Below are 15068 nucleotides of genomic sequence, written 5' to 3'. Positions count from 1 at the left end.
TTCTACATCTGGATTGGCAGGCAGCAGGAAGAGAGTGACACTGGGCCTGGCTTGAGCTTCTGAAACCTCAAATCCCACCCCCAGTGACACAAGATCCCACCTACTCCAACAAAGCCACACTTCCTAAAAGTGCCACTCCCTATGAGCCTATAGGGACCATTTTCATTCAAACCACCACATAGGCTCACCCAGCCAATGAAGGGCAGGGCTTGGAGTCATACCTGGCTTTCAAGTCGAAACTCTCTTTGATTTAGGTACATAGACACAAAGCTACTGAAGCTTTAAACATTGGGCCCTCAGTCACTCACCTGTCCTTTCAGAGCTGTAATTTCATACTTATACCCTATATTCTTCTCCTTACACAGGCTTCCCTGCCAGCAGATATACAAGATCTGCTCAAGGGGCTTCCATTCATCTGCATTTACCTATGACTTGGGGTTTTCCAGGAATGCAAGACTTTTAATACTAAAATCAAGAAAGTCTCGGGTAACAGGGGTAGCGGTGGAGGAGATTACCTGAGATTAGCTAGATGTAGCCCTGCCCTCAAAACACTTGGAAACAGTGGTTCTTTCTGGTGGCTCTGATTATGTGCCATAATCTTGATCTTACAGTGTAGAGAGTCTAGATGCTATCTGAAGAAGGGCTTGGTTTGATGCATCTGGGGGGTGGGGATCATCTGCTGTGGAATTCAGGGCTTCATTCTTACTCTGTAGCCCTGGGCAGCTTCACATACATCATTTACCCTGATTCCCATATGTCATCACCCTTGTATGCCCTTCCAAGCTAGGTCATCTTTAATGCAGGTCTGACAGCTCTTCCTCTGGTGGATTTACAGCAGCTGGCCTAGTTGTTGATAGCCAAGACTTCAAACATCAACTGCCAGCCTGGCATGAATGTGTGTTCCAGGTCACTCTGCCAATATGTCAGAGCAAGTCCATACCTTTACCTTCATCTGATCTACTAAAACAGTGGTTCTCAACCTTCCTAATGCTGCATCCTTTTAATACAGTTCTTCATGTTGTGACCCCTCAAGCATAAAATTATTTTCATCGCTACTTCATAACTGTAATTTTGCTACTGCTGTGAATCATAATGTAAATATTTTTGGAAATGGAGGTTTGCCAAAGGGGTCACAACCAACAGGTTGTAGTTGAGTGTGCTAAACCACAGTCCCCTTCTCTCATACACGTTCACACAACTGTCTATAATCACATGAATTCTACTCCTGTTTGCAGACCCATTTGTTCACGTACACACACACACCATCTGCATGTGAATTCCCTCATCTACATGTTATCTTATCTCTGTGTAAATATACACGTTCATCATGACCACTCAAAAGGGAGGCGGGCCAGGCTTCTCAGGCCCCCTCTAGTGTTGAAGAAGCAGCAGGTGCCTACTATGCTATCAAGACTTGTCTTCCTGATGACCATTGATTGGCACACAGACAATCTGGGAGATCTGATGTGTAATTTACAGCATTTAACAGATTAGAATACTGAGGCTCTGAGAAGTCACCTGACCTCATCCAATATCGCATAAATGTATGTGTAACAGAACAATTGCTTGATCCTCAAATCTGTCTCAGAAGTTGATGCTCTATTAACAGCACCAAGTGTCCCACCCTTTAGGGACCATTGACTCTTTTAGTTACCATGGAAGTTATAAATTTTCTCTAATAGCCCTATTCTATTCTGTCCTCTAGGCATGCCTAGATTCTTCAAGGAGCTAACAAAGGCAATGTATGACTTGTCTTATTATTTTTCAGTCACTTCTATATGCTTGGGTTTTTCCCCCAAGCATTGAGTAGCCACATTCATTAATTTCCCTGTCTGCCCTTTGTGAACAAAGCTCTTCTTTACTACTGGGAATGCTTAAAAGCCCATGGTGCTGATGTTGGAAACCAGTGAAAGAGGAAGGAGATGCTTGGTCTGTGGGGATCAGCATCTACCTCCTGGGATGATAGGCCTTGGTGAGGCCTGACATTGAGCTAAGTTCCAGCTAGAAACCAGACTGAGGATTTCTTTTATTTCTTGGTAAAAGGACATGTGCGGGGCAGGAGTGGGGTGGGGAGAAGCAGGTGCCAGATCATAGCTCCTTTTTGAGTCCTTATGACCCAGGCTGCTCTGGGGCTGGTGTCCCTAGAAGGCTGACCTCCATAGTACCCTTTTGCAGGAAGTAGTTTTGAGATGGGATACTGCAGTCTCTACCACCCCCTACCCCAAGAGCTGTGTCCTTATGTAACTTATTAATGTTAATTATCTTGTTCCCCTCCTTGCAGGGATAATGAGGCTTCCATCGAATGCTTTCCTTGTTGTGCCCATTTCCAGGATGGAATGGGCTTTGTCTTTCTTTCTCCAAGCAGACCCAAAAATATGTGTACATGGTAGTCTTATACATGTGTTCTTTGCTTTTTTCAAGGGAGAAAGGAGGGGATATAAGGATGAGAGATAGAAGCTCCCATTGCCAATAAGGTAGGAGTTTCAGCTCTGATAAGGTCTGAAAGTACCGTGAATGGACTGTGAACACTGTCCACTGCCTAGGAAACTTGGGGAGCATGAAACCACACCACTGCTGCCCAAAGCCAGTTCCTGCCTTCTGTACTCCCCCACCTCAGCTCACTTTGGCTGCTTCTAGCTGTATTCTCTCCTGTTTTCACCTGATCTTATTCTTCCTGTTCTCAAGGCAAATCCAAGAACATTCTGAGTCCTTCTATATGTCTGCGTCTCTTCTGGCCCACAATACAGTCATGTAGTTGATGAATTATGCTCCAATTCTCAAATCTTCCTACCTCTACATCTTCCTGATACACACAGGGCCATATATACACTATATGCTTATACAAAATATACTTACATACCACACTAACAATCATGAGTAGTGGAGTACACACACCACAGCCCATACACCACCTTTCCCATTCACAGTACATCCCTCTCTCACTGGTACTCCCTCTCTCTCTCTCTCTCTCTCTCTCTCTCTCTCTCTCTCTCTCTCTCCCTCCTCCTCTCTCCCTCTGAGTTCATGCCTCAGCTACGTATCCTCTTTGTGTTACCCTTACACATGTCACCTTCAGTTCTTCACCTTGTGTTTACAGTGCAGTAACGGCAGCCTCTCAGATGTCAGAGGACCATGTTCTTTGGAACTTGGGACCCAGTGCAGAGTCTGACCACTCTTCTCCCTGGGAATGGGTAAGTGGGGGAGGGAGTGAATGAGGGAGTGAGTGAACAGTTATGAAAGGGAGGTGGAAGGTTGGCTCATGACATGACACAGGCTCTGATTTGCCTGTGCATGGTTGTCGCTACAGAAGCCCCACCTATCAGCCTCACACCTGATGCTCCTGCTATCCTCACTCGGGCCCAGGAGTAATACAGGAAAGGGGGCTTCTCACCTTGCTGGGAGGATCAGATTAGAGGCAGCTTTACTGAGGCAAGCCTCTTAGACCTGAGCCACCTGTCTCTTGTGAGCTCTTTGCTCGCTGTGGAGATGAACCCTGCTCCAGGGTGGGGCATTTGCTGGGCCTTTCTAAGCCTCGAACTTTGCAGGAACCCTATCCATCTGCCTGCTCCTAAGTAGACCTTTCATGTCATTTCAATTTTTGCAGAAAATTGAACTGTCAAGGCTACAGAGAAACCTGGGCAAGACTAGGTAGGCTCTGTGTCCTGGTGTGTGGGACCCAAACACCTAACTACTGTCTCTCTCTTCCTGCCAGATTATTCTGTGATGGAGTAGCCACCAAGTTTTTCCAGACACTTTCTTTCTATATTTCTTTTTGTATTTCAGGCCACATTGCTTTCTGAGACAAGGATGCTCCATGCATAGTATGTATGACAATTTATTATTTATTATTTTTGGTGCTCTCCTGGTGACGGACATTAGGAAGTTACAGGAATTGGTTCAGAGACCATTGGTTAAATACTAGAAATTTGAGGCTGTCTGTGGGTGCCTGAGATGCTGTATTCCTTGCTGATTACACTGAGGTTTTGCTACTAGGCATTTTGGCCAGTTTGGAAATCTCTGGAGTGGTAGCTTCCACAGAAGGAATCTTTGACTTTCACTCTTGAAGACATGTGGGCTGGGCCTGGATCATAGTGACTCTGAAAGTTGGTGGTAAGGTTGGAACCAGGACTTGAAATTCTGGAATGTTCCTGGGTGTCTGAAATGAAGCCTCCCAGTGTGACAGTTCACTGTTGCCATGAAAGTTGGCAGGGACCAAGTCAAGTCCTCTGGTGTCTCCGCAGCTGGGCATGAAGGTCTCATGTGGGTGGAACCAGGCTTCAGGAGCTCTATACCTGTGGGAGAGCACCTGGTACCACCCATGTCTTGGATGGTGGCTTGATTCTGCATGGTCTGCAGGGTCTTGTGTGATGTCCTGGGGGTGAGTGACAGTAGAGAAGAAGAAGGGACATGGGAAGGCAAAGTGAAGTAGGTAGAACAGGGTGAAGAGAAGGAGGAAGACACAATTAAGACTCATTCTTATGCATAAGAGTTTAAAGAAACCAAGTAAGTGGATCTTACTGCCCTCTCCAGAACCTAAAGGGCCCCCCTGGCATTAATTAAAATAACGCTGAGCAATTGGTATTTGAGAGAAAAAGGAAAGGGTTATTAAGTATTGGTGATGAGGTTATTTTTCTTTGTGTTTCAAGTTTATTCCCATCTGCATTGTGGTATGTTAATGGCAGGAATGTGAGGCTGAAGTGCTTGGATTCAAAGCCTGTTAACACTCACTAGCCTTCAGCTGTCTAGACCTTCAGCAAGTTTGAAACTTCTCTGTTGTTTGGCCCCTCAACCATAAAGTAAGAACCCTTAGTAGTAGCTAATTTTCAGAATTACTGCAAGGACTATAAGTGTTAGTGGATGTAAATACTAATGAAAACTGAAAGTACTTCATTCATCCTCAGCCTCATGCGGTCATCCCAAATAAGGCCCCATTACATTGTCATGAACATGCAAACAAGCAAATACACAAACAAATGAATGTGATTGGCCATGATGAAAGACATGCCTATCTGACATGCAAACTCACTGAAAACTATGCTTACTGCTTTGGTTTCCCAAGGTGAGGACAGTTTCTTGTATAGTCTAGGATAATGAATAGAATTACAAGGCTCAATTAATTGTTTCCTCTGATTGGGTCCCTTGGCATTAGGGCTGCCAGGCCTGGCCACCACCTCCTTCCTAGGTTTTATTATTCTGGTCCTACATGTTGTATGTCCACCCTGCTATTGCTATCGTGAACCTCTCAAGAGACCCCACTTCCTCAGTGGGTGACATTTATCATTCTAGTTAAGCCCCCTTTTTAAAGACAGAGACAGCCAAACAGAGGGTGGGGATGGGGTGACTCTGAAGAGTTCTACTCCTGTGGGTTAACTCATTTTGTTGAGTTTTGAAACAAGGAGTGTGGCACAAATCCTCAGGACCTGGGCTTGTCTCAGGTCCACATGGCCTCTCAGGAGCTTCCCCTATTGACCTGGCGACACATGGAAGGAAGATGGCCTAACAAAGGCTCCCTGCTCATAACTTTGGTCTGGTGGGGTCTAAGAAGCTAAGAGTCTGACTCAGGCCATTGTCTGGGCCCCTCAGTAGCCAACTGTGCCAGTATATTGAATGTTCCTTTCCAAGGTGATGCCTAGATAGTCTTGCTATGTAGACCACTCTCCAGTTTGTAAAACTGCTTTAAGAAAACTCTGTCACATTTTTCTTTTCTGGTAAATGGTCAATGCAGTCACTTCAGCCTGACTGCTATTCATTTATCCTTTTAACTTTCAAAGATGTTATGTTACTGCCACCCAAAATCCCAAGCCTTGCACATTGGGTCATTCTGTGGGCCTAGCCCAGCATGTTGACACAAAGCAGAGCCCAGGAAAGGTTTTAGGATGAGCTGCAGCCTCTCTGAATGCCTCTATTGTCTCAGCTGCCATTAGTTTCCATTCTCATAGAAAGTGGAAGCAGTGTTCTTATGCTGTGAACCAGGCCCAGGAGACTAGATTACAGGAACATGAGACACCCTGAAATCTTGCTGTTGATTGCCCAACACCCTGATTCATCTTCTCTTCTCTCTGCGACTTAGGGTCTGTTCTGGGAGATGCTGGATGGAAGCAGCAAGCATGGGCAAACAGGTTCTCTGGGTTGGCTATTGGGTAATCAGCATCAGTGAAGAGTCAGGAGAAAAAGAGAAGCTGGAGGAAGGAGAGGCACACACGCGCACACACGTACATAGGTGCATACACAAATACTACATGTACAACACCTATGTGTCATGTAACTCAATCCACAAATATACACAATACACATGGGCTCTGGGATGGGTGCAGCTGTCCTGGAAGCCCAGCCTCTTCCATTGTGATGGCGAGACAGGTTTACAGGGTGTCAAGGGTTTGACCTGATGCCGTGTATTCTGTGGACACAACCCCACGACTTCTCAATAACAGCAAGCTGGATCCTGCAGCCACACACTTTCTACAGAGTTGGAGGAGACTGCTCAAGAGCACAAAGCTACCAGGCTGTGGAGCTGAGAGCCCATCCTGAAAGCACTTTCCTTCCAGGAGGTTTCGTGCTCACATTCTACAGAAAACTTCCCTGTCTGTTACAGTGCAAGAGACCCATAGACCTGGTGTGTGGCTCTGCTTTTGGATCCTTCTGAGCGTCAGCTCCCCACTCTAGATAACTGAGACAAGATCCCCCTGGAGTAGGTCCAGTAAAGATGCCTGCTTAAGTCTTCTTGTTTTAAGTTGCTCATGAATTCTGCCATGAATTTTTGAAGTATATGTTCAAATAGAGATCCACTCTCAATATAGGATCCATGACTTAGCTCATTCTCTCATAGTATTATGTGTTCAACCAAAGGCTACTTTTGTATTGGACATGAGGAGTGTGCCTGGCCATATTCCACATTTCTAGGAGCTGTGTGTAGAGTGTGATGAATGTGTTTATACATGCCTCTCTATACATAGTCTGTGTGTACATGTAGGTATGTTTGTATACATGTGGTATATATATCTGTATGTAGCTGTATATATATGTGTGTATATGCATGTATTTATATGTCTGTATGTGTATAGTATTTGTGTCTATATATGTAGTAGGTGGTGTATTAATGTGTATTTGCATGTCTGTGATCCTAGATGTGTGATATGTGTATGTGCATGTGTGTGTGTGCCCATATGATGTGTAGTGTATAATTTTGTGTGTGTAGTATATGATTATGTGGTGTGCATGTGTTTTCATGCATGTACTTGCATATGCATCTGTATGGTTGTGTGTGTGTGTGTGTGTATGTGGGTATGTGTAGTGTGTGTGCATGTGTGTTCACCCCTCCTTCCCTCGAGTTTCTCTTTTCTCTTCTGCCTCTGGGCATCTGTGAAGGAGGGGCTAGAGGTGAGGACAGGTTCCAGCAAGCCACCATCAGTGGGGAGCTGGATTCTCTCTCCCCTATTTGCACCTTATTTCACAAGTTCCTGTGGGAAGCAGAGCTACTGGCAGCCAGTGCTCACCCTCCACCTTGTCTAGGCGGGTGCCTCACACTTGGTTATTCACGAGGTATGTGTGAGAGAAGTGGTTATTTTTACCCAGCCCTGACTGGGTGTGATGGCAGTGTAGAGGAGGGGCTGTCAGCCTCTTGGGGTGCAGAAGTTGGAACTATCCTGTCTTCCTTATCCTGCCTTCCTCTTCATTCACATGAAGACAGAAAGTCCTTGGAAGACACAGTCCTTGAAAGACAGGACTCTTGGTTTCTGGTTATGGGCTTCAGGTGCCACAGCCTGAAATAACATGGGGAGTCATAGCCTTGAACTCCCAAGAATTAGCACTGAAGCTGCAGAGACCCGAGATGTAGGCCCTAAGTTAAAGTCAAGCCATGTCTGGTCTGAGTTCAGCCTTCCTACAGGCCACTGCCTGCTGCCCTAAGCTCCAGTACTCTCAGTACAAAAGTTACAAAGTTCCACCATCCTAACCATCCACCATGGGCCAGCATCACAGAGTTTCAGCCTGCTGCTGACCTGGAGTCCCAGGCTGGTATCTACATGCTTAGAGGTCTGCATCTGTGTCTGTCTTCATCACTATTCACTGTTAGGTCTCCCAGGTCTGGGAGAGGGCAGCTAAGCTCTTTCAGGCCTCATGCTGATCATAGCCAGGTTGCTGTCAAGACTGAGCTTCAGTATACCTGCATCTTTGGGTGCTCTCTTATCTCCTACCAAGCTGAAGCTCTCTGCACCCCCACACTCCTCACATTTATACAGGTCCTGCTTCAGGTCTGCAGGTGGGTTAAGGCTTTCAGATTCTCTGGGCACCTCCCATCCTGTAGCTCCCCTGTCTCTGTTCCTCCTCCTTGCCCACACCACAGCTTCTTTATCATCTACATTCACATTCCTGGTCTTTCCCATGAGGCCTCCCATCCAGGGATGGGTACTTCCCCACATCTCTCCTCTCTTCTCTTTTTCTTCCAATGGGGATTGAACCCAGGACCCTCAGCTTTCTTGGCAATCACTGTTCCACAGACTGAGCCACATCCCCAGCCCTTGAGCCTTGAATTCATTGTGTAGCCCTTGCTGGTCTCAAGATTCACTATTATCTTGTGTTAGCGTCTCTAATTCTGGGATTGCTATCTGCCATCATGCCTGGTCCCTGTGCCATTCTTTATTATATTATTATTATTATTATTATTATTATTATTATTATTATTATTAGCTAAAGCTGTGCTTGTTCAGCTGTATACAATAAACCTGCCTCCTCAATTCAGATGTATATCATATAAATGCATTCAGGTTCTGGGGTACAGTTGGAGCCCTCCATGAGGGTAAGCAGAGCCCACCTGCTCCCAGCTTTTCTTTTCTTTTTTTTTCTTTTGTGTTTTATTTGAATTACAAACACGGTTGAATTACATGACAATCCCCGTTCCCTTCTCCCTCCCCTCCTCCCCTGCCACCCCCTCCAACTAAAACCCTACCTATCACATATCCTTTCTTCTATTCTTCCCCTGACTCAATCTTTCTGCTCCCTCATGACCTCTGCATCCTTTCTGTTCTTCCCTTCTCATTCTCTTAGCTCCCTCCCCTCTCTTCCCATGCTCTCAATTTGCTCAGGGGATCGTGACCCTTTCCCCTTCTCCAGGGGACAAAGTTTGTCTCTTTTAGGGCCCTCCTTGTTTACTAGGCTGGTAATCCCTTACTCTATGTTTAAAATCCACATATGAGTGAGTACATAACATGTTTGTCTTTTTGTGATTGGGTTACCCTGTGCCATTCTTAAGAGCTTTTTCTTGCAGAAAATGTTCAGTTTTAAATGGCTGACTTGTTGCCTCTTCAGAGGACTCTAAACTCTGTGCGGCTGAAAATGAACGTGGTTCCTCTGAGAACTTCACACAAGACACTGGCTGGGACTCATCACAAATCTGACCTTTCCCATGGCCACCCTAGAAATCTTCCCACTCGAAGCCCAGACAGGATGAGGTCACTTACCTTTCTGGGGTGTCAGTTTGGATCTATGAGTCAGGTAACAGCAGGGCTTGAATTTTGAGGGCCTCAGACGATGCCTTTTCCCTGAGAAGTAGAAGGGTACAGATCCTCCAATTAGTGGGGCCAAGGCCATCATCGGGCCAATCTGGACAGGGAAGACTTGAGAGTGCTTCAACTCACAAGACTCAGAGTTCAAGAACATTTGTTAAAAGCTGGGCAGTGGTGATACACTCCTTTAATCCCAGTCCCAGGGAGTCAAAAGCAGGCAGATCTCTGAGTTCGAGGCCACCCTGGTCTACAGAGTGAGAATAGTCAGGGTTTCCCAGAGAAACCCTGTGTTGAGAAATAAAACAAAGCAAAAACAAACAAACAAGAACATTTATTGAAAACAAACAAAAACCAGGATGAAGTTGGCTAGGAGAGAAGTAGCCTATGTTGTGTGACTTTCCAGAGATAAAGACAATGCTGGAGTCACTGTGCCCTGGGAATGTTTCCGCTTCATAATGCTGTTTAGAAAAGCATAGCACTGAGGAGAAATGTCTTTGCTCTTAGACATTAATTCTGACTTGGCAATCCAGATCTGCAGTCTAAGAAAAGCATCCTAAATACAGGAAACATTTTATATACACGAAGTTTTTATGACTGTATGTTTAATATAGTGTGTTCAAGCACATGAATTCGTGGGTGGGCACTCATAGGTTGGCAAATCATAGACACACATGTCTTTTGAGTAATACCATAGCCTGAAGCTGCCAGACACATTCCAACATGGGGGAAGCTTATGACTTTCCATTAGAATTGTATTGGTGACTTTGAAATCATCCAGAAGTCTGATAAATGGCATTCTGTGGGCTGTGCTGAAGAATCTAACGTATTCAACGAAGAAACATGAGCAACAAAAACCCACCAACCAACCATCCAAAAACAAAACCAAGTGCTTCCTGTAACTCTGCTACTTAGCGATGATACTGTGCAGGCCTGATGGCAACCTTCAGTATTTTGGGTGATTAGGTAATATGGTGAGGGTTTTTGTTTTGTTTTTTAAAAAAATCTTTTACGTCCACAAAATGTTAAAATTATCATAACTGTTGATACAAAATTAATTGGAGGTTAAGTAAGAGAAAAAGGCTCCAACACTCAGCTTTTAAAATGAAGAAAGGCAATAAGGGGATGGGGAAGTGACAAGGGTTTTAGGAGCTCTCACTACTCTTCCAGAGGACCCAAATGCAACACTAATAATAAAAACCCAGAGACAGATACTAGGGTTCAAGCTGAAGATCAGAAAAGCAAAGCAGCCAACTCCTAGAGAGTTCTTACCTCTACCAAGGCTGGGGCAATCCAGTCCTCAGTGTGACTGCAGTCTGAATACCTACTGAGCTCCCGAGTTCCTGTCTTATATTCCTCTCTAGTGCTGGAATTTTAGGCATACACCACCACAACCCCAGCTTCCATGGCTAACTAGTGTGACTGCTGGGATTAATGGTGTGTACCACCACTGCCTATGGCTAGCTTTGCATTCTGATCTTCAGGCAAGCTTTATTAGATCATAAACAAAATATTACCAAAACCAAATTTGGTACCAAGAACTCATTGAGTGGCTCATAACCTCCTGTAACTCCAACACCAGGGAATCCAGCATCCTCTTCTGGCCCTTGAGGGCATCTAGACACACGTGGCATATCCTAAGTGAAATAATCTTAAAGGCAGCAGATATAACTATCCATCTCTACAGGGACAAAAAGAACCATGGATGTTCTCCACATCTGAGCATACACCAGCATGCCACACACATAACCCCTTACCATACATGACCTCATTTCATCTGCCCATGGAGCTTTCTGTGCATAAGGATTTGAGATACTCAAGTTCAGAGAGCCAATTATTCATTTACTTTGTCCCCAACACAACACAAGTGACAATAGAGGTCACCTGACTTCCCAGTCAAGGCTTAGGTGAGTAGCTCTCTGGAGGATCTGTGTGAGCATGCAGCTTCATATAGGTGTCAGATAACAAAGGAAACTCCACTCTCCCAAGTTCTGGTGCTGTGCTTGTTTTCCTCAACCAAAGGAGCCATTTCCTTATTACTTTCAGAAGGGATGATTGTGCCTATTAGCACACCAAAGCACTTGCTGGCCTCCAAGCTCTCTCAGTATAACAACTACCCCTGGCTCCTCACAGCTCTTCTCACCCTGCCCCCTACATAAAACTTCTCCAGCTCACAGGGCTTTCCTTCCCCAGCTTCTCATCTCCACATAAAACTGCCATTTCAGCCATCACTCTCTGTCTTCCTCTCTCACTCTCCCCCTCTCCTCTCATGAACAAGTCCATTCTGCTGGTCATGTTCAGTTTACCACTTCCTCTCTCTGCTCTGGACTCTTCCAGATGACTCTGGCTGTGCATACCCTAAATCTACAAAAACCTTCCTTTCAGCCATACCTTGGAGAGGTCATGCCCGTTTATACATTTGGAGCTAAACACCTCAGTTTATACATCTGATATCAAAACCCTTAGTTTATACGTCTCATGCCCAAACCCTCAGTTTGCACAGTAGGTCCTCAGCATGTTTGGGACTGTAGAACTGCACTTAGAAGATAGAAAGCCTGAAGTCCACCATGGTGGAGAAAATATCTGCATGGATCTTTCCAGTGTCCAGGATTATCTGCTGGGACCTGCTCCCAACTAATTCCTGTTTGCGATCTCCCCAGACCATGGACTCACTCCTCAAGGACCTTACCTTCTGAGGAGAGAATGACCCAGAGGGCAGGCAGCCTTACCTTCCGAGGAGAGAACGCAGAAGCTGAGGAGCAGCATGCAGAGCAGACTGCAAATGACTAGAAGTCTCATGGTGAAGTAGCTGGAGTCTCACAGCTTGGAAGGGAGCGGTGCCACAAAAGGCCTCCTTTTGGCCTCTGAAGACATTTATAGAGAGGCAGAGAGAGGCGTTCCCCCATAGGCAAGACATCCCAGCCTAGAAGACCGCCCCTCCCAACTGGATAATAAACCAGCTCTTCAAGAAGTCAGAGAATTAGGTGACTTGTTGCAGGGACTTGTAAATGTCTAGCCCTGAGAGCTTGTTCTGTATTGACCTCAATGCTTAGAGAAGGAAACTCTTATGTAGGGAAAAGCCACTGTCCAGGGTTGAACGTTAACTTTTAGAGTCAGTAATAACTCCATCAAATGCAGATCTTCCTGCTTTCATGTAACTGTGGCTGGCTGGGCAAGGGGCCATAAAACCAAAGGCAAAGCCTTGGGGACAGCCAAACTTGGGCTTGAATCCTTTCTCTCACATTTATCAGCAGTGCTATCTTGAACTCGCTGTCATTAAATGTCTCTGAGTCTGCTGCCCATATGTGAGGTGCATACAGAGCTGCCTGAGGACATGCTCCAGAAGTCATCTGTACCAAGCTGGCCTTGTGTCATTGCCAGATTATGTGGGGGACACAGCTAGCCCCTGGCGGGCATTTGGCTAAATGCTTAGATAGAGTGCTACACATTAGCCTGAGAAAGGCATGGCACAGAGAGAATCTGACTGGAGGAGAAAGGGAATGTGTCACACTTGCAGGAGGCCAGGTCACCCATCCCTCAGACATAGGCACTTACTGGGGTGTGAGCTAAACCACAAGGACATGAAAAATAATGTGCCTGACCCCAGAGACTGTTGTGTATAGAAGTGACTGCCACAATACATTGTACCATGCCAAAGTTCCATGAAAGATGTGGTCTAGTGAGCTGGGGGAGGGAGGAGAGAAGGCTGTGCAGAGATAGAGTAGATAGAGTTGGGCAAAGCACTGGGCTAGTATGGTTGGTCAGATTGTGGTGGACTTCCTGAACCACAGAGGAGTTATATGGGCCAAGATAAAAAAAAAAAAAAAAAAAAAAAAAAGGACCGGAGGGAGGAAGGGAGGGAGGCATAATATCTTGGTGGTTGGGTAGACAGATGCCTGGACACTTAGGGCTTCTTTTTGTGTTAACAATGGTCTGTGGTCTCTAAGACACATGGAAGACACATGGTCTCTGGAGCAGGTTAAGCACTGGGTGCCTTTAACAATATTGTATGGGTGCCTCAGCAAGTACCAGGCCCTGGCCTTGAGGGATAAGAGGAACCAGGTTATCTACAGCCTATAAGGGATAATGGGTGGGCAATTCCCACTCGCTCTGCTGAGCCTTTACCTGTCTCTGCCAAACCCTCGACTTCTGAACCAGCTCTTGCTTCTCCTTCTGGATCCAGCTCAGGAATCTTCTCTCCCAGGCTTTCCTGGCAACTGGGGTGGTGATGGTGGCTGGTGTTGACTATTAGCTTTCAGACTTCTCTTTCCTCCCAGTCACAGATGTCTGAGAGGCAAATGGCCTGAACCCATGGAGCAAAAGGAGGGCAGGGCAGACTCTGTGGGCCTGTGGCATCTTTGTGAATTGTGGGCATCTCTGGGCAGCTAAGCGTGGTACAGCACTCTGCAATGCGTTGGTTATACTGAGAGTCTAAGGCATCTGGCTACCTCATCCTAAATTAAGCTGTCTTTCCAGCTTAATTTGGAAGATTAAGGCTTTGTCTGACAAGAAGAGGTAAACTAAGAGAGGAGAACTGACTGCATTACACACACTCAGATCAGAACCTAAAGAATGAAAGACTCAGAAGTGCACAATACCCTTCAGCCAATACAGTACAAGAACTCTCCATGTGGGTAGGCACAGGGTAGCAGTTGACTCTGGTTTAAGAAGAAATGTGCAGCATCAGAAATGGAACTCCCTTCTGGAAACCAGCAAGGTTTCTAGGGCCGTAATGTATCCTGCCTGTGTAAACACACATGGAACTTGAGATTGCCCTTATGGAGGGACAGACTGTCCTTCCTTGATAGGCATACTTCACAATCAAGTAATAGATGACTAGTTCCTAACCAGCTGGTCCCATAGGAGGGCGTCACATTCTATCCAGCTCTCCAGGATCCCCTGTTGATGGAGTCTGGGGCTCTGTTTGTTGCAGGGTAGAGAAGCAGTTTAGCATTATGCCCAGAATGGTTCAGTGGCAAAATCAATGGCCAGGAGACATCCTGGCCAGCAGCCTATGCTTTTTTTATAGATGTGAAAAACATTTACAGCTAGTTCCTGGTCTGTAGGACTATCATGATAGACCAGTCCTTACTTTCTGCCAGCTAAGTTGTTCTTTTCCCTCTAAAAGAACCTCTAGAGAATACATACCTTTTCCCCCAACAGTTGGCTGCTCCACCTCTTTCCAGGGTATGAGCTCTGGAGTTATTCCTGAGCGCAGACGGCTAAGTAATTAAGGGAGGGCTACCTGGATCTTCTGACCCACCGGGCCCGGTTCCCATCATTCTCCTGGGATTGATGGACACTCACTCCACCACGAAACCAGATTTTTTTTTTTTTTTTAAGATTTATTTATTATGTATACAGTTCTCTGCAGGCCAGAAGAGGGCGCCAGATCTCATTATAGATGGTTGTGAGCCACCATATGGTTGCTGGGAATTGAACTTAGGACTTCTGGAAGAACAGTCAGTGTTCTTAATCTCTGAGCCATCTCTCCAACCCCCTGGGCTTTTGGTTTTTAGCACAGCTTGTTCCTTATCACAGGACAAAGCCATAAGGACAAAGCCACAAGGG

General features: G+C 45.7%; 1 protein-coding gene across 1 annotated transcript; it reads right to left on the bottom strand.

The window, feature by feature from the left end:
- Positions 1 to 3850: 3850 nt before the first annotated feature.
- CUNH10orf99 (chromosome unknown C10orf99 homolog) lies at positions 3851 to 14893 on the bottom strand. Its single transcript, XM_027389330.2, has 3 exons — positions 12227 to 14893; positions 9456 to 9536; positions 3851 to 4372 (listed from the first exon to the last, which is right to left on the bottom strand). The coding sequence occupies exons 1-3, from the start codon at positions 12294 to 12296 to the stop codon at positions 4287 to 4289; spliced, it is 237 nt and encodes a 78-aa protein (XP_027245131.1). The 5' UTR covers positions 12297 to 14893; the 3' UTR covers positions 3851 to 4286.
- Between the last annotated feature and the right edge of the window lie 175 nt (positions 14894 to 15068).

This window comes from Cricetulus griseus, assembly GCF_003668045.3.
Source record: "Cricetulus griseus strain 17A/GY chromosome 1 unlocalized genomic scaffold, alternate assembly CriGri-PICRH-1.0 chr1_1, whole genome shotgun sequence".
Lineage (NCBI taxonomy): Eukaryota > Metazoa > Chordata > Mammalia > Rodentia > Cricetidae > Cricetulus > Cricetulus griseus.
The sequence above is the reverse complement of the archived record's forward strand: the minus strand, read 5'-3'. Positions and strand labels throughout refer to the sequence as shown.